Raw genomic sequence first — 25,738 nt, forward strand, 5'->3', positions numbered from 1 at the left:
TGGTGAGACTCATTGGATTAGAGAATAAACTTCAACTTGTGAAACCAGAGAAGGGAGGCTCATTATTTCCTCAGCTTTCATTTTCAAACCATGCTAGTGTACTGAGGCCGGCTCCTGCGGGTTAAAAGGAAAACCAAGTTACAGGCCCATCACGTGTCCTCATAGAGCATGCCCTTTGAGGATTATTGTAACTGGGAGCTAAAGGAAAAGTGTACCATTTACACAGAAAAGTCCATCTGAATAAAACCCAAGGAACCATGCTTTTCTTCTCTAAGTGCTCCAGGGGAATTCACATTTAATCAAAATTGAAGACCACAGCATTTGCATGAGAGTTCTTACATCTTATCTCGTCTTAGTGATTTCCTGTTAATTAGTTGATGCTCCACAGAAATCTTGAAATGCTCAAATAATTGGGAAGCAGAAATAAAAGCAGGGCGTTTTGATGGCGTATGGCAGAATTCCGTTTGCTTCCTTGGTTTGGGGGCAATTGTGCTAGTGAGTAACCTGTAACCTACTTCTGAAGGCTACAAGGACATAATTATTTGGTTAATTTTCATACTTCAGTTTATAATCCTAATTAGTTCTCCAACTGGTGTTCCCTAGGCGATGTACAGCCCTACCTCAGCATGTTTGGGATTCTTGCTATTCGGAATCTCTTGTTTTTGTGGAAGAGATGAAAAACTTCATGGATGTCTCCTGTTGCTATTTTTGCCCACTGTCATGTGTTCTTGCGAGGAGACTTAGACTATTCCATGACTTAGAACTCCAGAGGGAACACGGGGAAGTGCCCGTTTCTTTGAAAGCAGTTTCTTTTATTGGCATCACGAATGTGTTACAAATATAATGAACATAATCAGGGCAATGCTGGGTTGTTTCCTGAGTAGATGGTGGCACAGTGGTGAGATCTGAAGGGCCAGACACTGGGAATACCAACTCTAGTCACACTTACTGGGAAAAATTCTTTTCCAAAAAGTTAAAAAAAGGTTTTTTTTTCTTGATATTTTACATATGTGAGTGTTTTGCTTTCATGTATGTCTATGTATTGTGTGCATGCCTGGGGCTCACAGAGGCCAGAAGAGGGCATCAGATCCTCTAGAAATGGAGTACAGATGGTTCTGAGCTGTCATGTGGGTGCTGGGAATCAAACCGGGGTCCTCTGGAAAAGCAGCCAATGTTCTTAACTGCCGAGGCATCTCTCAAACCCTACATTTTTGATTACATGTAAATGTGTGCATGTATTGGGGGCTATGTATATGTGAGCGTAGGTGCCTGCACAGACCAAAGGAGGATAATTGATCCCCTGAAGGAGTTACAGGTGGGTGTGAGCCGTCCAATGTGTATGAATGTTGGAACTAAACTCCAGTCCTCTGTAAGAGCAGCAAGTTCTCTTAATGGCCAAGCCATCTCTCCAGCTCTGGGCAAAATTCATATCGTGAGTTTACATTGTTGATAAAAACTACCAACCTTGAAGAACTGACCTAAGAGTTTAGTGATGCAAGCATTTTGCACATAAAGACCTAACACTGTCTATATTAGTGATGTTCAGTAGAAATATAATGTGCTGCACATATGAAAATTTGGTTGTGTTTGTGGTGCATGTATGTGCTTGTATGTATGTATGCACATGTGCATATGAGGGTCACTGGTTGATGTCAGTCCTCCATTGCTCCTAAATTAATTTTTGAGGCAAGGTCTCCCACTGATGCTAGAGCTTCACTGATTGGCTAGGCAGGCTGGCCAGTGAGCACTGGAGCGCCACCTGTCTCTGCTCTCTCTCCCTTCCCCCCACCCCCCACTGCCCCTGACTAAGTTCTACAGTTATAGATGTGAGCCACTGTGCCCAGCTTTTATGTGGGTACTGGGGATTTGAACTCGAGTCCTGATGTTTCCTCAGCAGGCACTTTACAGACTGAACCATCTCCCCAGCTCCTACATACGGAATTTAAAAGTTTTGTTGTATTCCCAGTTACAAAGTAAAGTTAATTATAATTCTGTATTTTACTTAACCCAACATATGTGAAGTTACTGTAATTGCAATAGCAATCACTGAAATTTCCATAGAAATTATTATAAAACTTGGTATCATTTTGAAAAAGTGTGGTAATTTTGAAATCTATTTTCCCAGAACATTTCCATTTGGACTAACCATACTTTATTCACTGATTTTTTTCTTTTTCTTTCTTTTTTTTTTTTAGTGGTGGATATACCACCCATGACCTCATGCTTTGGACTTACCGTACATTAACTGTTTAGTAGCTGGATGTGGCTAGTGGCTACTGGAATGAACAGTATAGCTCTGGGGCTCAGAAAAGACTCATTCTAGAAAGAGTTGAGACCAGAGCTATCCAGACAGTGGAGTGGTATAGTGGAGAACGAGGAGCCTGCATTCACGCTTCCTAAACTTAAGTAGCAACGAGCAAACCATTAGCACAATGCCCTTAAGATTGCAGGCATCAGTGGTTAGCTGAATTTTAATGGTCTCAGAGGCCATGGCGCTCATAGGGAAAATGGCTTCCTTGTTGCTCTTCAGAATAAGGATTTGGCTCAAACAGTGCTGCAGGATTCAACCACACAAGGACCAAATGAAGAGAAAGAAATGTATAGGGCTCACATTATTATCCAAACCTGGGCTTCCTATGTGAGTAAGAGTCCATCAGTGGCTCCGAGGGCTACGCAACACTTCCAAAACTGTAGTGCAATTTATTTACATGTTCTATTACACCCCCCCCCCCCCCCCCCGCCACCGCCACCACCAGAAGAGAGAACCCTATCAGATGCTTCTCTCAGATTCCCAAATGGGCCCTAGGAGCAGGGCAAAAGGGCTGGTAGAAAGATGTGTTGGTAACAGTACATGTTTACATGGACTCTAGGGGTTCTCAATGGAAGTTGTCAAGTGTTCACACTCGTACCCTGAGACACCCCTGGATTTTCCTACTAGCTCCGAAAGGCTTGTACCATGAGGCCCTTGGGAGCACAAGCTCACATAAGAAATGGTAGATTCATGTTTCCTGGCTTAGACTCACTCTGGGGCATCCATTAGTGAAATGCTTGCAGTTTTTTGGTTGAGAGCGCAGGATGGATGCATGGAAGTTGACTGTTCACATGCTTTACTACCTGTCCCCTGAGTCTGAGCTGCTAAGAGATGTGGGGCCAGGTGCTGAGTTCTGAATTCTCGCTTGGTTATTAATGAGCTACCTTGTATTTCTCAGCTTCCTATTTCCTTCTGACTGACACTGTCATGCCTTTTATATTTTAGCTGAGTTGTTACCTTAGATTAGAGAAACTTCAGACTGTAGTGCAGGTTAGGTCTGAGCATGATGTACAGTTGGAAACCTAGGATGGTAACTTTAAGGTGTTTTTCCTAAGTGTGCAGGCCAAACCCTACATATGGAGGTATTCTATGAACCCCCGATGAGAGGTGCCCCCATTTGTCTTCGACACGTTGTGACACCTTAGGTTCCATCCTAAGCACGCTCTTTGCTCATGTGCCATGCATGCATGCAGCTCATTGCCTTGAATGAGAGAAAAGCTATTTTCTACGTAACAGTCACTTGTATGCTTTTCTGTACTTTATAGTGATTTGCAATTTATCAGACGGGTGTTTGTGTTCTGTGAAATATCTACTGGAAGATGGTAGGTCAGAGTGCTGGGGCTGCAAAGCAGCTTGGGAGCTGCGCATGGCACACCATTGAAAACTGAACTCAGGGACTGTTGGGAGTTTATGGCCTAACAGTGCACTTTGCAAAACTTGATTCACCTTACAGAACTGATTAGAATGATATAGCAGATGCAATTATCTTAGCAATGCCTGGCTCTAGAAGAGGTAGCAACCAGATATTTCACTGGTGAGGAATCATTATCTCTGTGTTTTATTTTCATTAATTATTTTATTACAAGTGTATTGTGGGATATTTGTACACTGTGTGAAGATGTATTGCTGTGATGGGTATAATAAAAAGCTGAATGGCCAACAGCTAGGCAGGAGGTCTAGGCGTGATTTCCAGGGAGAGAAAGGAAGAGGAGGAGGACTCCAGGTACACAGGAGACGCCAATGAGATACAGAACAAGTTGGAGGTACAGAATGAAAGGAAGGTCAAAACCCATGTGGTAGAATGTAGATAAAAAAAAAAAACCCATTATCAGTTAATTTAAGATATAAGACCTAGTTAGGAACAAGCCTAAGCTATAGTCAAGCTTTCATAATTAATAATAAGTCTCCATGTCATTATATGGGAGCTGGCTGGTGGGACAGAGAAAGACTGGTTACACAAGTGTAACTAGTAAATAGTCTTAAGATTCCAGCCCCAAAGGAGGGATTTGGGCTCAAAAGGAGTCTGTGCGAGGAAATTGTTGTCTGAGATGCCTAAAACACCTTGCCATTTCAATCAAAATTTTAATTAAATCAGTGAGTAAACCAGATGGCTAGAGTGATGGCAAATAAAAATGATGCCCTTCCTAATCTTATCTTTATTTTCATTTTTCAGTGGGCATTATAGCTGAAATTGATATAAACACGGTAATTAGGGAACCCTGGTAGCAAGTTACTCAAGACCTTGACAGTCACAGAAACCTAAAAGAAACCTGATTCCAAGCCCAGCTACTTTAGTGACCTCTGCTAATGCTGTGAAACTATTGCTTGGTGGACAGATACTTCTCAGAGATGGAAAGCTGGACAAGATGTTTGCTAGAACGGGCAGAGAGTAGTGTTTGTCCTTGTAAACACAATCCTGGCCAAGACGCTTGCCCACAAGCTTTCCTATTTGTAGGATACTGGGCACGGTGGAAGCGTGCTGGCAGGCAGGCTGTCGAAGCCCAGGAGTATATGGTATATTTGATTCCCTACTCCTTGCCACCAGACCTTATTTTTTCATCTGTCACCGGGCTCTAGGCTGGATGAAGGGATCAGACAGTTTGGAAGACTTAAGAAGCAGCAGGTGATGCCCCAGGCAGGGGTCAGGAATTAACACTGTCAAATAAGCACCCATGCCAACACATATCAAATAGAAAATAATAATTTATTTTAACTTCATTTTACTTGATGTTTGTAACTAATCATGATTCTGTGAACTTGCTTGGTTAAGTCTGTCCCTTCCAATCTACAAAGCAAAGGTCTACAACGATGAGCACTTAAAACTCCACAAACTGTCTCCATCCACAACTTTCCTGTACATGCAAATTCTTCCAACAGGCGGCAATATTGGCAAACATGCTTTTAAGCGTCCATACAGCTGCAGGAAATTTTGCTTTCTGTTAAAACCTTGACACTCTCCTTGGGAACCTTAACCAGAAAAATGTTAAAAATGGATATCCTGACTGGAAACATTGCTAGTTTGGGTGTGGGTGTGTGTGAAATCACCAAGCAGACTTTGGTGGGTTTGCATTGAAACCACAACTGATATAAGATGTATGAGTGAATGGTGACTTGTATGAAACACCTTTCAGCGAAGTGACATTACAAAATAGGGTCCCATTAAAAATACATACTGGCAGTTGCACTTTGTGTTTTAGGCAGAAAAAAAGCGTGTTTAACCTTCTTTTATATGAATATAGTTTAAACAAATTATTCTGTGAAAGTATGCTTAATAAAAGATCTTTTGGAAATTTTAAACACTTTATGAAAAAGGTTAACAAGTAAAAAATTACCATTGCTATTTGAAAAAAAGCTGCTTGTTAATATTGCCTTCTAAGAGAGTAAGGGTGTATTTTTCCCTTCACTGAAAACAGAGCCAGGACACCCAAAGTTGTAGGAGTGGCAAATTTAGACTATCAACATGATGGCCGGGCTTATATATACAAAAACTTGCCGCTTTGAACGAGGCAAGGATGTCTACCCCAAAGGTAGCGGTCTCTCGTCTGTACACAGTGAGAGTTACACAGTAGTCACCGACAGGAAGGAATTGTATACCCTAGTGCCGTCTGGCGATTTTGTGCCATGGGTTAAGAGTTCTTGGATGGTCATCCAATTGTCAAAGATCTTTTTGTTCCTCTTCTTCATCATCTTTTTGTGGCTCAGTTCCAGGATGTTCATCTCCTTCCTGTCGTCGGCCGCCTGCTGTTCCTTCAGACAATCCAGCCTGCTCTGCATCATAAACTCGCGCCTCCGCCTCTGCTCCTTGGCCTTCACCAGATGCTGTTTGCGCTCCTCCTTGCTCCAGTAGCGCCCCATCTTCATCTCACTCATGGCGTCATCATCGGTGGTCAGGCCGCTGCGTTCCTCCCGGATCTTCAGCGCACGCTCCCGCAGCAGCCGGTCACGCACCGGCCTTTTGGTAATGTAGCGTGTCCCGTCGCTGCGGATCTTCACTTTCCACTCCATCCTGGGTTCGGCCGAGTTAGAGGAGTTCAAGTCCTTGCACATGCTCACCAGGCTCATCTGGCTTTGCGCATACTCCACGGCTGACTTCTGCTGGATCAGGTGCATGTAGCTCTGGTAGTGCTGTGCGTGCGCTGGGATGTGCGCGTGCTTGTACGGGGAGTGGTGGTATGCGGGCAGGTAGGCACTGCCCAGCTTTGGGCTGGCGGTGGGGCTCCTGCTGCCATCGCTAACTCGGCGCTCTTTGCTCTCCAAGGCCTGGCTGGGGTCCAGCTCTTTGGCGCTAGGGCTGTAGTTTGGGGTGCTTACTTCAGGATCCTCGGTGATGGCGAGCAGATTCTTGGGGGACGGCCTGTAAGCTTCGACGCTGGCCGCGGCCCCTTCGCTACTTCCCTCAGCCACCCTCCGCAAGGAGTTGTCTGGGGAGATCTCCAGGGTGAGTGGGGTACTCCGGCAGCTCTCCCCAGTGTTGTAGGCGCTCGAGCTATCCTTGTCTGACTTCTCGGGCAGCTCGGTGATGTCCGAGAGCTCATGGCGGCGCACGTCCACGCTGGTGTTGTAGTTGCGGAAGCCACTGTGGTGCAGCATCCAGGACTCGCGGTACTGCTCCTTCAGCTGCTGCATCTTGTGCGCACGCACGATGCTCAGGCACTCCAGCTCGATGCTGCGCAGCTCCTCGTTGAGGAGCTCCAGCTCCTTGTCCACACTCTCAGGGTCGCTCTTGGCAGCCGTGTCCACCGGGCTGCTGGGGTAGTACAGGCTGTAGGGGTTGCTGCTTTGCACCTGACACTTGAGCTCCAGCAACTCGCGAAAACGCTCACACTCATCTACTGGGATGCCCAGGTAGTCCACATCGGTACAGTCCGCAGAGATGAAGGATTCATTGCTGAAAGGCAGGTCGCCACTGCCTAGGGTGTCCTGGCTACAGGTCAGCTTCCTCTGGCCGGCCAGCGGGTTGGAGGATGCCGTGGCGTCTTCACCGTTGTTCTCCTGTTCGGAGCTCTCATCGTTGCGGGTGCTCTCATCGGTCCGACCCACGCCGCTGTCTTTCTCGTGCTGGTTGGATAAGATGGTGGCTGTGTCTGTGGTTCCACCATCTTCCTCATGCTTCTTCTATATCAGAGAAAAATGACAAGAACAACCGGTTCATGGTGATGGGACTCTGGGGGAGGGGGGACAGGTACCCAGTGTGACCTTTATGTGCGGGACAGGAGTTTTGGATTGAGTTCTAATTTCCCAAGGCTGACCGGCAGCATTTGAATGACCCAGGGCCCAGGAAGTGGCCAGCCCTAACTGTGCATCTGGGCAGGTGCTTAATTCTCATTTTTTCAGTCTATATAACAGGGAAGATAGTATCAGTTATCCCAATAACTAACTAGTACAGGAACCGGTACACAGGAAGAATGCATAAGCACTCATGAGAGACTCAACAAGTGGGTAATTAGGACTCTGACAGTGGCATGGGAGGGAGCTGCAGGGCTCTGAGCAGCTCAGGTTAATCACAGAATTGCTTTACTTTCAAAGGCATGACTTAATTTTCTCTGATCTCAGTAAACACTGGTGCCTATGTTTTCCTGGCGAACACCAGGCTAGTGGTATCAATGTCTCTGCTTTGTTTTTTTCCAACCATAAATGCATCATAATCTAGATGAGGTGGTATATGCCTGTAATCCCAGCACTTGGGAGCTTGACTGCTATGAGTCTGGAACTCACTATGTAAAGGATGTGGTAATTTCCGAGGAAGAGCTTGGGGAGGGAACCCATCAGCTTGCATCCCCTCATGCTCAAGCAGAAAAGCTCTTAGGCCGGGGTTTTCTGATGGTCTTTACCATGGTGGAGGGTGCGAGCGCTCCTCAGTGGCAGTGGTGTGGGACTACCCTGGCTTTTACCTGTTGGAGCACACTGGCTGTGAACTGCATGGCCTGGTGATGCTGCTCCTCAAGCATGTCCATGTGTAAGTCATCCAGAAAGTCATTCCTGTCGTCATCCATCCAGCCCTCGTCCAGCTAGGAGAAGAATGGCCAACACACACACACACACACACACACACACACACACACACACACACACACACACACGAGAGGCTTTATTATGAGCTTGAACTTAGAATCACTATAGAGACACATTGATGGCATAGAGTGGGTTTGTCCAGAGAGGGTTAGCTGGAGCCCCTCTGAACTTGGGCAGTGGTCATGGAACAGAAGAAATCAAGCTAAACACCAGATTCATCTCTCTCCTTCATGACTGAATACCTTGCAGATAGCTGCTTCATACCCCGCTTTCCTTTCCCTGCCATGCTGGACCCTACCTCAAACTGAGTCAAAATAAGCCCCTCTTTTCTGATGTTGCTTTGGGTGGGTATTTAGTCACAGCAAGGAGAAAAGTAACTCATTTAACAGGCCATAGAAAAGCTTCCTTTCAAGGAGGGATATTACGTTCAGAAACAGGAGCTGCAGGGCTCTCTCCAGAGTAGTCACCAAAATGCAGGTACTCTAGAGCAGTGGTTCTCCGCCTTCCTAATGCTTCGACCCTTTAATATAGTTTCTCACATTGTGGTGACCCCCCCAACCATAAAATTATGTCATTGCTACTTCATAACTGTAATTTTATTACTGTCATGAATCATAATGTAAATATCTGTTAAGTAACTCTCAAAGGGGTCATGACCCACAGGTTGAGAACTTCTGCTCTATAGGCTGGAAAAACTACCTCCCCCTCAGACCGAGGAGACCCCTAGCCTACTCCACACTGGAGAAGCTTCTAATACTTCCTCCCCTGCTTTGCTACTTTTTGATCCAGACTCACTGGTTAATGCTGTTAGTTACTATTTGAAAGACTCAACTTTCAACACTCCCCCCCTCCCCCAATGTGCTAATCAGTGGGCCTTAGCTCCAGGCTGGAAGGGGCATCTGTAAATCCTGCTATGATTCCTACATTAGTCAGACTGATGGGGCCTGGCCAGGTGGTTAAACCTTTGAGTGGATCCTACATCACAACAGGTTCAACTGCCTTCCAGGCAGCGAGAACCTTTTAGCTCTGACATTGTTCTGCAAGGTTGGAGAGTCTCATTTTGACTACAGAAACCCTACCTATTTAATCCCTAGGACATTGACTTACCTGGAGTTCAGGCCTTGCAATCAGCAACGAAAAGTTCTTGTTCTCTTCACTGGTTAGAAGAGCCACAGCCTCTTCACGGTTCTGCACTTCTATCCCATTAATCTACAAGCACAAGGACAGGTGGGGACAGGTAGAACGGGACATGACTGGATGGAGCGGCAGCTTCCTGTCTTGCTTCAGAACTGCAGTCACCACCACTCACAGTCATAACAAGGAAATTCCATTTAGATTTTAAAGAGTGCTGATTTTTAGCAAAGAAAGGCCTTGCTTAGCTGGAGGCAGCCATGATGCGGAGGACCCAGATGATCCAGGAAACCCCTGCTGCTCAGGACACATCTGAGCCCTGGAATCTCATATTTGGGAGGGAGGATAAGTAAGAAATATAAAACAGACATTTCCTATATATAACAGGGGAGAAAAGCAAGAGGATGGCTGCTGGGATCATGAGTAATGGAGACGGGGAAGGGCGTGTATACGTGGACTGCGCATGCCTAGTTTAACAGGCTGGCTAGAGAGTCAAGTGGAAAGGACTCTCTCTCACCTTCACTGCGCATGCGTAGTTTAACAGGCTGGCTAGAGAGTCAAGTGGGACCGACACTCTCACCTTCACACTGACAACCCTGCAGCCGGCTGTTGGCCTGCGTGTCTCAGCAACTTTTGAGTTCTGCAAATTTTAGTTTCCGGGCTGATATTCCTCCAGGGATAGCACGGCAGTCCCACTGACCTGGAAACTGAGCCCTTCATCTGACTTTGCCACTTTATGTCAAAGAACCAGGAGGCGGCAAAGCGGAGACACTACTGGTTGTCATTATCCAATCTGATTACACAGTGATGACAGGGGTGTCTGCAACCCAGGCAAGGCTCTCTCTGGGGCACCCTTACTACTTCTACTTCTTGTTTTCAATTAGAGAAAACTGTAGCAACAAAAGGAAATATGCTGAGGATTAGGGCCCTTGGGTGTAAAGGTCTGGGTCTCTTTCCTAGGGAAACTCAGCTAGCTACCAAGGCTCTGGATAAAGGCTGGAGAAATAGAATACAGAGTGGTTGTATGTACAACCAAAACTGCACATAGTGGCATATGAAATGAGAAAAATAAACTAGACTAGAAACATGAAGAGAAAAATGAGAAGAGATAGAAAGCCAAGCCTGTGGGACACAAGAAAGCCAAGGCTCTCTGACCCTACACACAGCTGCAGGGCCAGATGTGTAGCTCAGAAGATAGAATGTTTGCTTGGCAGGAATGAAGCCCTGTGCTCCATCCTCAGCACCACATTAAAGCAGGCATGCAAGAGGCAGAGGCAGGAGCATCAGAAGTTTGGGTCATCTTTACGTAGTTTGATACCAACAAGGTACACGAACACCCTCCCCCCTTTAAAAAAAAAAAAGATTATAGCTGAAAGAAAGAAGTAAGCAGTCTTATTTTGCCTGCATGGAATAACAGGATTCAAGGTAGATGTTACCCTTAGAATTGAGTTCACAGGACAGGAAAACAGTGAATTCTGAAATTTTATACTTCTCAGAGGTATTTGATCCAAAATATGGGACAGCTGGGTCTGTTCTCATTTCGCCTTTTGCACGTGATTGGCTAATTAGTCTTATTCACAAACCACACAGGGTTGGACTGCACAGCTGAATTTCTGATTCCTGACCTTAAATCTCTCCTGCATTGACAACCTCAGGCTCCTTACTCCTGGAGTTCATTTGTTTGCTGAAGATATGCATTCTGGGTAAGGGAACCTACCTGGATGATGCGGTCTCCTTCACGGATGCGTCCATCCTTGGCTGCAATGCTGTTAGGGTCGATCTGAAACGCACAGCAGACACCTCAGCACAAACACAGGCACTTTCCAAAGGCCATCTTTAACATGCCGCCACACCCACCCCTGCCTTTCTGTGCTGCACAGGTTTACACACAGGACTTAGCATTGGGCACAGGGAGAAATGGACTGATCTGTCCCATGCCCTTCCCGGGGCCTCTCAGAACCCTGCCTGGCAGTGCTGTGACCAAGGACTGGGGTCAGAGCTGCAGACCCGAGCTGGTGAAGAGGCAAAGGTGATTCTCACTGGACATAGAGTAATCAGAAGCAGGTCAGTGACGTGGAATAGGTGAAGGGGCCCCCACAGGTATGCCATCTAGCAGCCCTACTTTGGTGGGTTTACATCAGCCCTTGGTGGTTAAATTTTGGAAGATAGCTTTAAAAGTGAAATGTATAATTGGGGCAAGTGAGACTGAGGCTGGCAGGGGTGCCCTACACATGCTGATGTGACATTCGAAGCTTGGTAGGTGGTGCTTATCCAGTGAGTTAACTGTGAAGTCTATAGCAGATACAGCTCTTGGCTCAGCCCAGAGAGACAGAGTTGATGTCTTCAGGAAATTGGGTTTCTGCAATTACAAGGAAGGATGCATGCATAGGGAAGTATTCATATTGAAATCCATTCCTCTACTCTGTCTCTTCTGGAAAGATCACTGCATCCTTCATCTGTGTACTTTGCTAAGTCCACATTAAGTTATGTTGCATGTATATGAACTCAACTGTGTATACTGTGACAGGGAGGCAGGAGAGAGACTTTAAAATATATAAGCCATTCTGTCTACCATTGCACTGGAGTTGGGAAATGTGAGGCTGCTCTTCCCTCGGGGGTGAGCACACAGACCATGTAAACGACTCCATTTTATGGTTGGTTTGCGGCTTCTCAAGGGTAATTTTGCCTTATGTATCGACATTAGAACTTAACCTCTGTGTAAAGATGTGACTCCACGGAGCGCAATGAAAGGGGCATGTGTTCTGTATCTTCCCAAAGATATTCTTGAGGAGCGAGGTCGAGGGCGTGTGAACAAATGCAAAGAAAAACAAAGGCCCGGCCCTTCTGACTCTGAGAGTCTAGTTTTCAAACCTTAGCTTTCGTACCTCACTTATGTAAATCCCTACGTCATCTTCGTCGTCCGTCCGGTAGCACACGGTGAGGCCCAGCTTGTCCTGGCTGTTCATCCTGCAGAGGCCCACTTCCTGGACAAAGAAAACCTTCTCTGTGAGACTCCAGCAGGCCAGGAGCATGTCAAATGCTCTGAAAATATTTGGTTTAAATGATGAACTGGATTTCTTTGCATTCAACTGTGTAGAGCCAGTTAACTTACTGAACAAAAAGTGATTATGGACATGGGATCAATGCCCTGGGCATTTCTGACCTCTCAGTCAATATAAAGTCATTTTGGAAATAGTTATTTTATTGATCCTCCCCAAGAAAAATTACCCATATTTCAGTCAGCGTCAAGACCTCAGGGGTAGGGCTTTTAAAAAGCATTCTTTCAATGTCTGCCACAAACAATAATATTTCCACACCCTGAACGCTCCAGCCACTTGGGTACAAATGTTTCCAGCATGTTGGGTTAGATTATCTCACGCTGTGCCCCTTAATATGCACAGGCATAGAAGTTGCAAACAGATTACGCATAAATTGATCCAAGAAAGGAGAGTAACGTGATAGTGTGCAATTAATGCCTTCTATAACAGCTGTGATATTTACAGTCGAAAATTAGTTTCAGCCACTGTTACTGCAAATTAAATAAGATAAAAAGCAAACTGAACCCAAGGCTGGGACACATGATGACAGGGGATGTTATTGTTTGTGCCAATTAGTATGCACTTCTGAATGAAGTCAGAGCTCTGAAAGTCTTGGGAGCTCCGGGAGGACCCTTCAGGTTCTCTGCTAGTGTTTACAAGCCTATTCACCCTGCCGCTCCCTCTGCCAGTGACTCATGTGGGCTTTGCGCAGCTGCAAGCTGGGGGTCAGTTTGAGGGATCACCTGCTAATAAGACTCTTCGGTCTGATTTTTTTTTTTATGGTTTTTGCTGGATAACCAGAAAAGGAGGGTGGGAAGGACTCTGAGATGAGGTCTTCAGGCTACTCTGTCAGAGCCACTTCCAAGTGGCATCTCTAGAGGCCTTTCCTGGGATGTGGGGAAGGGCACAGCAGTCTTTGTGGAGACAGCCTTTCCTCATGAAAGACAGGGTGCCCAACACTACTGATACCTTCAAAGCAGAAAAACAGGAGGTGTAAAGGCTCTGGACCAGTGTGGTCAAAGCCTTGAAAATGGGAAAGAAAGAAGGAAGGTGAATGTGGACATGGGGCTGGGACAGAACAGGTGGCACTCTATAGGCCAGGGCAAGGAGCTTGGCTTTAGGTTTAGGTGGGCACTGCCCTGCTCCGATGGACTTTTCACTGGCTGACCTGTCCCATATAAAATGATTATGAAGGCAGGCATATATGCAAATCCCCAGTCTGTCTTCATTTAGAAGCTTTCTCATGGGCTTGTTGATTTGCCTAAGCTTTGTTTGCTCACTAGCACACGCAGGGCAGGGAGATGAGGCGCACAGTGCTCCCAGCACTGTGCGGCAGTTTAATAATTGTGTTTGGGTCACCACAAGGAACCAGTGGTTACAACAAGCTGTTTGTGCAGGGCACCCCTCCTTAATAAGATGCTGTTAGTTTATTTTCTGATCACTGATATGTTAATTAATTCAGTGACTTCCTAATGATAGCTCTTACAATATGGTAAATTCTCATTAAATGAAACTCTTAATTTCTGATGCTTTAGTTGCATTAGATGGAAATTTCCTTCCTTGTTTGTGAGTGTGCTAGTCAGGCTGGTTTTAAGGGGTGTATTTAATCACGAGGGTAATCTCCAGATCCTTTGGAATAACAAGTTTTCACCCCGCAAATGCAAGTGGCACATTCTATGTTTCAAACACCTCTCAGGCACCCCCATTGGGTTGTATTGTGACTGAGACTGTGCCACAGGGGTCCTTTCTTGGGCCTTCCCGAGTGGACACTCTGAATCAATGAAATTTCATGATTAGTGGCTCAGGTCCCCCTGGACAGGTCCCGATCCAATGCTGCCACTGAGCCTTGGGCTCTTATTTGCAGGACCCATTTGGTCTTGGAAGAGGTTGACCAGAAAGCAAGACCATAGGGAAGACTGGAGGGAGACAGAGAGAGAGAGAGAGAGAGAGAGAGAGAGAGAGAGAGAGAGAGAGAGAGAGAGAGAGAGAGAGAGAGAACCAGTGTGGAAATTCCACTTCCAGTAGGATTCAATGTGAGGGAACAGGTTGTCTGTGTGGGTTCCAAGAGGACAGTCTCTTAAACTAGTGGAGACGCTGCAGCCCCAGTGTGCCTTACACCCCTTGAACTCGGTCACAATGAAGAACTCAAAGAAGTTAAGGGAAGTGTGTAGAAAGTTCTAGGACATTTCCTGATAACCAAAGGCACGGCTGCTTAACAAAGGTGGTGCAGGCCAGCTGTCTGTAGGGCCAGTTAAATACTCCTGTACCCGTCAGTCACAGACACACAGCCAGGCCATCATAGACCCACAGCCAGGCCGTCACAGACCTACAGTGAGGCCGTCACAGACCTACAGCGAGGCCGTCACAGATCCACAGCCAGGCAGTCACAGACCCACAGCCAGGCCGTCACAGACCCACAGCCAGGCTGTCACAGACCCACAGCCAGGCAGTCACAGACCCACAGCCAGGCCGTCACAGACCCACAGCCAGGCCGTCACAGACCCACAGCCAGGCAGTCACAGACCCACAGCCAGGCAGTCACAGACCCACAGCGAGGCAGTCACAGACCCACAGCGAGGCAGTCACAGACCCACAGCGAGGCAGTCACAGACCCACAGCTAGGCAGCCACAGACCCACAGCTAGGCAGCCAAGCTTGCTCTTGGGGTCTTCTATCACAGCCAGGCATGACTCGGACACATGCTCTGAGTGGCATATGAGACCAGGAAGATGTTTGGAAGTCATATCATAGAAAGGAACTATGTAGTGGATTAGGGGTTTCTGGGTAGAAAAAAAGGACTCATAAGAAAGGGGATAGTTGGTCCTTTACTACACTGAAAAGGATTAGCTTCACCTATCCTGGTACCCTAATGTAAAGTCTTTAGCACATGATTTTGATAATACCTATCCTGAAAAATACCTCTTTACTTTTTTAGGCCAATGCTTTAACTGACAAAATTAGAGAAGTATTAAGCTAAAAGATTTTAGTTCATATTACTGCTGGTCTGATTTTGTTCTTTCTTGTCCTTATCAATTTGTATTCTAAACCTTTTATAAGCAGGGGGAGATTTTTAGCACAAATTTTCAGGCTGGAATTGAAAATATGTTGAAAGTACTAAAGAGACGGCTCAGTGGGTAAAGCATTTGCTATGGAAGAATGAGGACCTGAGTTCAGATCCTTAGCAGCCATATAAAAGCTGAGTGTGTGGCTGGGTGTGTTTTTGACCATAGCACTGGGCTGGCAGAGATGGGAAGACCTGGAAGCTTGCTGGCCAGCTAGTCTAACTGAAAGAGCAACCTCCTTAAAAAAAAGGTAATTATAGAGAAAAGAAAATACTGGAAGCTGACTTCTGACCTCTACCCATGAGTGCACATACTCAGAAAATATCCTGAAAAAATTTACAGTATTTTCCAAATCAAGGACCACTCATGCATGTGCATGCAAAACTCTTGATGTGTTGCCATTAACTGGACTTGCAGTGAGCAAGTTGGGGTTGGCTATACCTTCCCTGAAATGCAGCAACATCTCCAAGTTCTTGAGTTGAACCCTGACATCATGTGGCCACATGGAAGACCTCACATCTGACCTTATGGGTTTGCTCATAATTAAAATAGAAGTGGGTTAAAAATATTGTCCTAAAATTACCTTTGCCCTTTATGTATATGGCATCTATGAAACATAAATGAACTTTATGTTTAGACCTGCTTCCTAGGTAAACCTCATTGTTTACATGCAAATATTTCAAAATCTGAACACTGTTTGTCCCAAGCATCTGGGATACAGGGTGCTCAACCTGAAATAGATGCTACAATAGCTGCTGTTTCATAGTTTGCATGGTAGAGAATAAGGTTCTCTTACTATAGTCGCTCCCAGTTAGGGCTATTTTTAGAACACATGGTCCCTCACAACAGCAGACTGAGGTAGAGATTAACACTGTGCTTAGCCTTTGAGCCTTGCTACCAATTCTCCCAGAACAGATTTTCATGGAGACAGTCCCATTCTCAGTTTGGCTGGATATCACTGAAAGGCTATGGAGGCCAGACTCCATTCTTTCACGTGGGTATGTGGTCCACCTGGCTCCAGCATGAGACACAGATTCTCAGCCAGGGGACGGCAGGGGAGGCACCTGCTCTAAATACTTGCCTTGATGTCAAAGTTCTCTCTTCCACACCCACTTGAGTTGCCTTTGAAACAAAACTTTACAACTTGATCATTAAGTACAAGAATGGCAGCAGCATTCCTGTTGAAGGATGGTACTGTGGGAGCAATTTTACATCTTGCTCTAAAATAATTTGGGGTAGGAGATGAGCCAGTGCTGGCAACATACATGGCAAATAACAAGCAAGAGCATCTGGGATTTAGGAATATGCTTGGCCTTAGTGTTAAACATCATGGCTTGGGCTGTCTTAGTTCCTTGCTTTATCTGGACATTCTTAGAAACTCTAGACACAAGTCTCTGATAAAATTACCTCCTAGAAGGCACAGGACACTGCTTAACCTCAATTACTGTTTCTCCAGGATGGATCTCCAGCCCAGAGAAGAGTCTGTTGCTAAGCCAGAGTGACCTTAACAGTTTTTTGATGATCTTGAGAGAAGGAAGGATAAGATTCCTGCTGTCTTTGTATCTGCATAGATTCATGTTTTACCTTGACTTGATGATGACAGGGAGATGTTAATAGCTAAATAATGAATTATACAACATCAGCAGCATCCAGCCTCACCATGGAGGCATGGTATGTTCTTGACAAAATTGAACGAGCTTGAGATTTTAAGGCCGAAGAAAGATCTAATGAAAACTTAAGCTTGGCTCGGCCACTAACCAAAGTGCCAAGTTCTCTTGAACAAACTTCAGCCACTTTACTCTTCTTAAATGAGACTTGGTGAAAGCAAAATTCCCTCCAGGTTACTGGGCAATTGGTCAGTTTTCAACATTGATTTCTGCTTCTGAGGCAGCCCAGACTCATTGGGCTCATAACTGAAGGTATAGAGGGTATCAATACATAGCTGTTGTGGTGATGGAGATAGGATTTCAAAGAAGACCATTAATCAAACAGGTATGAATAATGCATCAGCATTAGCTGGATTACACCAGCCCCATCTATGGTATCCTGTTGCTTACTGGTCTAGATGGACTATTTGATAAAAATGAGTGGCTGAGTCTGACATTTCAGATGAAACTTACATGGTATTCCAATTAGCGGTATTAAGAGGGCTGCACCACCCTCATGATTCAAGGTCTTTGTTTCAACCTCAGTGAATTAAACTGGAAGATAGCCTAAACCTAACTCAAATGGTTTATTCCCCTCTGAGAAGCTCAGTCACTCCTTTATAATTTCTCACTTTCCTGGACCAGGATGGCTGCCAGGTATCAAAACTGTTCCTATATGTATTTACGCTGTGTCATGGGACACAGTGATGTCTCTAACAAGATCACAGTTTTACTTAAGACCTCATATCAAAATATTTATTTCTCTCTTCAATAAATATTTAGGTGCCAAAATATTGGATAGACTCTTCCAGACACTGTCTGGGAGTGAGCAATGGAAGAGTCAGCTCTTGCATGGAGCTTATACTCTAGCGGGGTCATCAGACAGGAAGCAGATGATGGTGCTGTTGGTCCAGAAACCTTCTCTCAGAGGTGTGCTACTAGGCAAGACTGAACTCTATCCATCAAGGTCCTGGTTTTAGGTGGATATATATACAAAGAAAGAGACTTGAAGATCCTTATGATACTTGGAAAGTCAAGAGGAGGCCGACTCAACCAGAACAGGGCATGCCAGTTTCCTCAAATGAGCGCTCACCTTTCTGTCTGTCTGTCTTTCTTTCTCTTTTATTTTATTTTATTTTTTTTTTTTGTTTTGTTTTGAGACAGGGTTTCTCTGTGTAGTTTTGGAGCCTGTCCTGGATCTCACTCTGTAGACCAGGCTGGCCTCGAACTCACAGAGATCCTCCTGGCTCTGCCTTCCGAGGGCTGGGATTACAGGCGTGTGCCACTGCCACCCGGTGAGCATTCACCTTTTGCTTCACAGCTTTAATGAGAAATTTCCAGATTGGTTACAGTCTCCCATGGTACCTCCAGGACCATCCCAATTCCCATCTGGTCTACTTCTGTTATTCTGAGAAATCAGAATCATTCAGACATATTTCCCCCCAGCCCCCTCAACCCCGTCAAAACTGGCCTTTCCTTCCTGGTCTCCTAAGGATGTCATCAAAACAGTACAGGTGACAGCAGCTTCCCAGGCTGGATAGGACGCCACTGCAGAATCACGGGGGAAATTAAAACAATAGAGTACGGGAAAAAAAGCTTCATCAGACATCTATTTTCTTTTTTAATTGCCTGCAGGAAGACCTGGAGCAGGTGTTCAGTACCTGAAAATTCAGGGGTAATTATTCGGTTGCTCAGCTCTGGGGTATACTTGGGAATAAGCCCTTTAACGCTAAGCAATTTCACAATAACAGGGATTTGACACTTACCTAAATATGATCATTTTGTGTACTTTAAAAGGAAGAACATCTGTTTTCCCCTCTGCATTGGCTTTGATAACATCCCAACACACTCGTATATATTTTCCTCACACATAACAGGCATAGATCGGTTGTTTCTTTTTATCTCATTCAACTTGGGTGATGAGCATTACACTGAGAATGTGCTTTCTACTTGAAGACAAACCTGATCTCTCTGAAATCAGATCCAACATCTGGAACAAGACAGGTGGGAACCTAGCAGAGACACTGCCAGCAGGTCTGAGAAATCTTTTGAGGAGCAGAGATGGTGTTTGTGTATCCTCTGAAAACTAGGTCTACTGTAGTAAAGTCAGATCTTAGCAGGAGCTTGTTTGTTGACCCCCTTAAATGGACAAGTAAACTTGTCTTGGTACCCCTCTACAGATGTACCCTGGCCACAGACTAGAGGTCTAGCCATTGATTTCTACTGGAGATTCCCTACAGTGAACCTCAGTAAGACCCTGAATGCTTCTACCTCTCTTACGCTGCTGTAAGGGAACACTGGGGGCTAGGACTTTATTCAGAACAGAGGTCTTTTTCTTGTACCTTATGGTTTGGGAGGTACAAAAGGATGCTGCTGGCATCTGCTTGGCTCTATCACAGCATAGCAGAGGGCACCATGGCAGAATCGTGTTTGAGAGGGAGAGAACGTATGATGGAGTAGGAAGCAAGAGACCAAGTCTAGGGGCGACTCTACTTTGTAACAATCCTCTCCCATCAAAACTGATGCATCTCCTGAGGCTGTCTTTAATCCCTTTAAGGGCAAAGCCCCCCATGACCTAAATTACCACCCACTAGGCCCAGCCCCTTAAAGGTTTACCTAATTCTTCACACAGTCATTCTGGAGACCAAGCCTCCAGCACAGAGACTCCCTATACAACCCTGGCCCTGTGGCTTTCCCTTCGCTGCTGCTGTCATTAGTTCATAAATTAGGTCAGCTGCTTTCTTAAAAGTGAGAGGTACACTAAGAGACAGTGCTTAAGTGATGAAACTTACCATGAGCAAAAGACCACAGGTGGAACAGCCTTCTCACCTGCTGTGGACCTGCAGGACCTAGTGCTCACCACCACTCAAAGGAACTACAGATGGGCATGTCTATTTACTGGCTTTTCAGGAAATGCTAAGCTAAAAGTTCAAGGGTCCTGATGGTCTATAGGCTCCTTCAGCCAAGCAGAATGATGACTTCTTGATAGTGTATTTCTAAGTGGCAAATGGTAGGCTAAATATAACAAGATGCTCAGAAAAACTCAAGAATAGACTTCAAAATGAGCATGATGGAAAACTCTCCTAGCATCAGAATACCAAGCTTGCTGGACTCTGAGGGCTAGCCAGGTTGCTTAGCTGATAAAGGTGCTTGCTATGCAAGCCTGTTAGCCTGAATTTGATTCTCCAACCACATAAAGATAGGAGGGAAATGATTTCATGGAGTTTTCCTCTGGCTTCTACATGTATGGTGTGGTACATGTGCACCCACATATATTACACACACACACACACACACACACACACACACACACACACACACACACACACTGATAATTGGTAAGAATTAAAGAAAGCAAAGAGTGATAAATACATGCATTCTAGTACCAGAAAAAAATATTTTGAGCATTCCAATGATGTGGACTCTTTGTCTCTGCCTTTTTCGCCTTTGGAAAGAGTCTCTTTGCCCTGACACATGTCTTAGGGATGGGCTCATCCATTCCTAGCCAGTGACTACAAACTTCACTTGTAGGACAATATGGATAACATGAGTGACTTGGCAGCACAGGCTGGTGCTACACTGAACGACATGCCAAAACCCAGACCCTATTAGTGTGACTTGTGAGAACAAGGAGCTGTGGAGGCTTGGGCTTAGTTATCTGAACCCATGACCTCTAGATCACAGCCTTTCTGACTGGACTGTGGACTGAGACGCATGGGGACCTTGTGAAATTGAAGACTTTCTTGTAGTTTTGGGGCCCAAGACTCTATAAAACCAAGAGGAAGCAGGGCTGCTGGTCTTTGGTTCATACTCTGAACAGTGAGTTTCTAGGGCACTCAAGAGGCTCTCAGGCTGTCAATATTGAGAAAGTTGTATATTTTAGTTAGAAAAAGTCAGTCTGGGGCAGGTTTACACTGTTGATATTTACCCAGTCTTCTGAGAAAAGACAAAGAAAGCCACAGTGAATGTGGGCTGCTAGTGCTTGGAAGACACCCATGGTAAACACAGGGGTTTAATAACAGTGTCTTTCTTATATTTATTTGGCACATTGAATTATATTAACTTTTATCTGTGGTAGTTGATGTTGACTTTCTGCTCGAGGCAGTGGTATAGGAACTACCTTAGTTTAACTGAATTGAAGAGAAATTAAAAGAAAATTACAGTTCTGGTGATAACTATCAATGGGCACATGTCATAAGGGAGAGTGGTTCAAACTGGGCAGGTACTGTGGTGTTTCAGTGAACTGTGACCATTAAACCAAGTGCAAGATCTTACAGGCAAGACTGTATTTCTGGGAGAGCTTATTGCTTCTATCTGCTCCTTAGAGGGACAAAAGAAGCCAACTTAACTAAACACCCCAAGCCACAACATCTACGCTACTTCATAAATCTAGCTTCTGAAATACTTGGCAGCCTGTAGAAGACTTCTTGTTCCTGTTATGATGCCCATCACACAGCAGTGTCATTCCATGGATAATGGACTCTTCTGGGAGGACACTGTTTCTTTTACAGTATCTAGAGAACTCCAGACTGAAGAGTAAATGCTAACAGGTCCACTGTTCACCAAAGAGGTCTGCAGGATCTGTGTGCCCTCCTCTCCCCTAGTGCATTTACCATGCTAATCCAACACTCAAGGTCTTAATATCCTTTATGAAATCTTTTTAGTTTTGTCCATCTTGGCATTCCCTTAGAACACTTGATCATTGAGCTCTCTGTTGGAAGAAGATGTATTCAAGTGTCCTGAAAGAGCCATTGGCTGCTTCAAGTTGTAAAATGCCAACTCATGTTTTTGGGGACAAATACTAAGATGTGCCCATACCTAGCTGTCAGTGAGCAACCTTTTTGTTGGCTGATTCTATACTTTTGTTGACCTTCACCCTGTTCTGCAGTGAGAATCAGGTAGCTCTCAAAGATGTAAGAAGGATGCAGATATTTTAGGCGATCAAGCTGCTTCTACTGTGAAATGAGCCACCACTGCCAAACAGTACCTGTTGTTCAGCAGGGCGGCCTGGATTACATAGCAGAGGTCCAGGAGAGTAGATAAAATGTAAATGGATGGATTTCCTCTGGCTGACTTTCACATGGGGCCAAAACGCTTACCTGACAGTATCGAGTGCTATCTTGACCCTGCTTTACAAAATTAGTTTTCATATAAGCTCTGAAGTTTTTTTTTTAAACACATTGAAATTTGACACAATGCTTTCTCAAAAGTGTTAAGAACCACATGATAGAATTTAATGTTATTTTTATTTTTATTTTCCATTCTTCCTAAAGGGAAAGTGAGAAGTGGAACTCAGTTGGCTACTTGGTGTCTGCTAAGTATTTTAAAACTCAACATAGGGCAATGTGACATTGTATGACATCTAGACTCTTTGGCCACTATAACACTTGGGGGAGAGCTGTGGATTTTTATGACACTGTCAAAAGGACTTTAGGAAATGTAAAGTAATTGCATATGGGAACAGCTCCTTTGTTAAAAAAAAAAAGGAGTGGGCTACATTCAGTCATCCTATTTATCACCCTATTGTTGAGTATTGTCTTTGAGGGAAAAGTGGTGATCCAACAACCATGACCTGATAACTCGAAGGGTGCAGTAGTGGCAGGCATACCTTGGCTGTAACCAACAGCTCTCTAATTGAACTGAACACTCATTCAACAACAGAAAAATTATGCATGGCACCGGAAACCTCGCTAACTACTCAGTGCTAGCGGAGTCATAGATTGTGAGGAGAACCTACAATTGCCATGTTACTCAACCAGTATAATCCCTCACTATATTCTAAATGTTTGTCCTTATACCCACAGATGAGTGTAGTCCTTATTCCTAATCAAGGAAACTTCACTTTGCAATAGACAGAGCCCACTACAGAAACCCGTAACTAATGAAAATGCAAAATTCTACAGCCTAGTCCCAATGGATGCATTTACAATACAATTCCTGCACCTAACACTAAAGGATTATTGTGGAAGAGGGGATGGAAAGAGTGTAAGAGCCAGAGGAACAGGGGGTTGGCGGTGAGACTGAGTTTCCTAGCAATTTCAGAGTTCATCCCATAAAGTCTCACCAATCTGACTGCCAGAAAATGAACTGAACAAGGACGACAACAATAGACATGCTAAGTGGATGGAGGAACACGAGGCTTCAGCCCTACGTGAGAACTATAGGCAAGTAAGGAATGTAGAGAGTGGAGAAATAGCTTTCCCCAGCGAAGAGTGTACTGATTGGTTATCCAGTACCAAGGGCCAGCTTTGAAAACATTCCTACAAGTGACATTGTGCAGATCAAGCAGGCTGTCTTTATGTATTTAGGGATACAGATTCATACAAACATGGAACAACAATGAAAAAAAGAGGCCATTTGAAAGAGAGTAAGGAGAAGTAGGAAAGGGAAGGGAAGATGATGTGATTATATTAAAATCTCAAAAAGTGAAAGAAGTTTAAAAAGTGGTGAGCATGTGAACAATGGCAAGGTAAGGAGGCTTATGATATTTCCAGTGTGTGCAGATTTCATGTATATTTGTGTGTGTACTTGGCTGTGCATGCACATGTGGGGCCATATATATCACATACATTCTGTTGGTTTCCACTTTATATTTTGAGAAAGAGTTTCTTTGCTGAACCCTGAGCTCATTGATTCAGCTAAGCTGCCTGGAAGATGAGCCTCCAGGATCTACATGTCCCTGTTCCTTCCAGTTTTGGGGCTATAGACACATGTCACCATACCTGGCCTTTATGTAAGTGCTGGGGATCCAAACTCAAGTACACGTACTTATACAGCAAGCACTTTACCACTGAGCCACCTTCCCAGTCCCTAGGACCTCCTTTTGACAGTTTGATTTGGGGCCCTGACTGTTAGACCCTGTCTTGAATTAATGGAAGGAAGAAGAAGCTGAGCTGTGCCTTTCAAGAGGGGATTACTAAGAGGTTCAGATTTTGATAATTTCATTATCATCCATAAACCACATTTGCACTTGTAGAGAGTGCTAGCATTTTATGAGCCCAAAGGAGACTCCCTAAGAACAGGAAGCAGCTGTGGTTCCTACCTCTAGCTCCAGCTCTTCCCTGTCCAGGTCCTGATGGATGTCCCCCATGTAGTCATTCGGATCATAGTATTCATGGGATGAGGGGTGCCTGCAGAGAGACAGAAGGTTGTCAAGACCCTGATCCTTGGATAATTATCTGTTGTCTTGTCTCTAGCCATCGTCAGTACAGGATTCCTTCCAGATCCCTTTCTCTTCAGATATGGCTCTTATCACCTCCATCCCAGTGTGGCTACCTCTGTGCTAATTTGAAACCGTATGTAAGCTCATACTGTTGCCTCCATGAGATCCTCAAAAGTACTGGAAACTCAAGGCAAAAGAACCAAGGAACCCACTACTTTGGTGAGGCTTAACTTCCTCTGGAAAGAGCGAAGGTGCAGGTTAAGGATGGGGTAGACCTTGTTTCCGGAGTCTCTCCCCTAGCCCAGCATCATGGATTCATCCTGAGTACTTGCAACTGGTCTCTAGACAGAAGACAGGTCCATGTTCATTTCTACTGTAATCTCACTGTTTACTTTTAATCTTGATGGCAGAAGCTCAAATGTGAGCAACACCCAGATGTGTGTTGGTCTCTGAGACCAATTTCAAGTGCTCAGCCATTTGCTGGGATAGTGCATTTTCATTTTTTTTTTGCATTGGTCCCCCAGTGAGAAATGTCTTTGCCACCACAGCTGTCTGCACGTGTGTGTGTGTGTGTGTGTGTGTGTGTGTGTGTGTGTGTGTGTGTGTGTGTGTGATGAACACCTCCTTGCAGATGTCAGTACTCACGGGTACTTGGGTAAGTGTATGTATACATCCCTTCTCCTATCTGAAAGCCAAGAACACACATGTTTTAGGGTAACACATGTACAACACAATTTGAGTCTGGCATCTCCTGGAAATGGTGTTAATGGAACCTCCAGGAACAACAGCAATGGGAATTAAAACACATTTGGCCAGTGGCTCTGGAGGAGCTTTGAATTGCACACCGGCTGCAGATAAAAGGCTCCTGCCTCCAATTGCCCTTGGCTGGGGCCCCAAAGCTCCACATTCTTACAGGTCAGGTAGCAATCCAGGGGGCTCTGGCAGTCCCTCCCAGCCATTTAGTTCTGAAACAATAGATGGGACATGGGTGGAAGGGCAGGCCTTCTGTCTCCAGAGCAATCAGGCAAATATATACTGGCTGCACTTACGGGGCTTTTAGACCTGAGGATCCTCTGGAAGGTCTGGGCTTTCGGTCATCAACCTAATACCCCCTGCTCAAACCCAACATGCAGTTTTGCTGTTGCCTGACCTCTGGACTTGGTGACATTTCTCAAGTTCCCTCAAGGGGATGTGTCATGTCATGTTAGTTAGACTTAAGAGGAAATTAGGGGTTTGGCTTCTAAAAAGCCTGTCACTCTGACACTTCAACATCTGAGAGTCACACATGGCCTTAAAGGGCTTGCTCATCAATAACACAAGCAGGTCTGGTCTGTAGTGTCGAGTAACTGGTTTTAAGGCCATGCCCAGGGAAAGGGC

The 25,738-nt window shown here is 45.0% G+C and overlaps 1 protein-coding gene across 2 annotated transcripts in view; it reads right to left on the reverse strand.

Moving 5' to 3' along the window:
- Positions 1–4,996: 4,996 nt before the first annotated feature.
- Pdzrn3 (PDZ domain containing ring finger 3) overlaps positions 4,997–25,738 on the reverse strand; it is a 244,153-nt gene continuing 223,411 nt past the window's right edge. For both annotated transcript variants that reach the window (XM_052719998.1, XM_052719999.1), the window contains 6 exons: positions 24,242–24,329; positions 12,340–12,438; positions 11,172–11,234; positions 9,431–9,532; positions 8,203–8,319; positions 4,997–7,426 (listed from right to left, as the gene is read on the reverse strand). In XM_052719998.1, coding sequence (XP_052575958.1) covers positions 5,870–7,426; positions 8,203–8,319; positions 9,431–9,532; positions 11,172–11,234; positions 12,340–12,438; positions 24,242–24,329 — 2,026 coding nt within the window. In that variant the 3' untranslated portion in view covers positions 4,997–5,869. The remainder of the gene's footprint in view (positions 7,427–8,202; positions 8,320–9,430; positions 9,533–11,171; positions 11,235–12,339; positions 12,439–24,241; positions 24,330–25,738) is intronic.

Source organism: Peromyscus californicus, unplaced genomic scaffold, assembly GCF_007827085.1.
Source record: "Peromyscus californicus insignis strain IS unplaced genomic scaffold, ASM782708v3 Scaffold_6__1_contigs__length_162567912, whole genome shotgun sequence".
NCBI classification, from domain to species: Eukaryota; Metazoa; Chordata; class Mammalia; order Rodentia; family Cricetidae; genus Peromyscus; species Peromyscus californicus.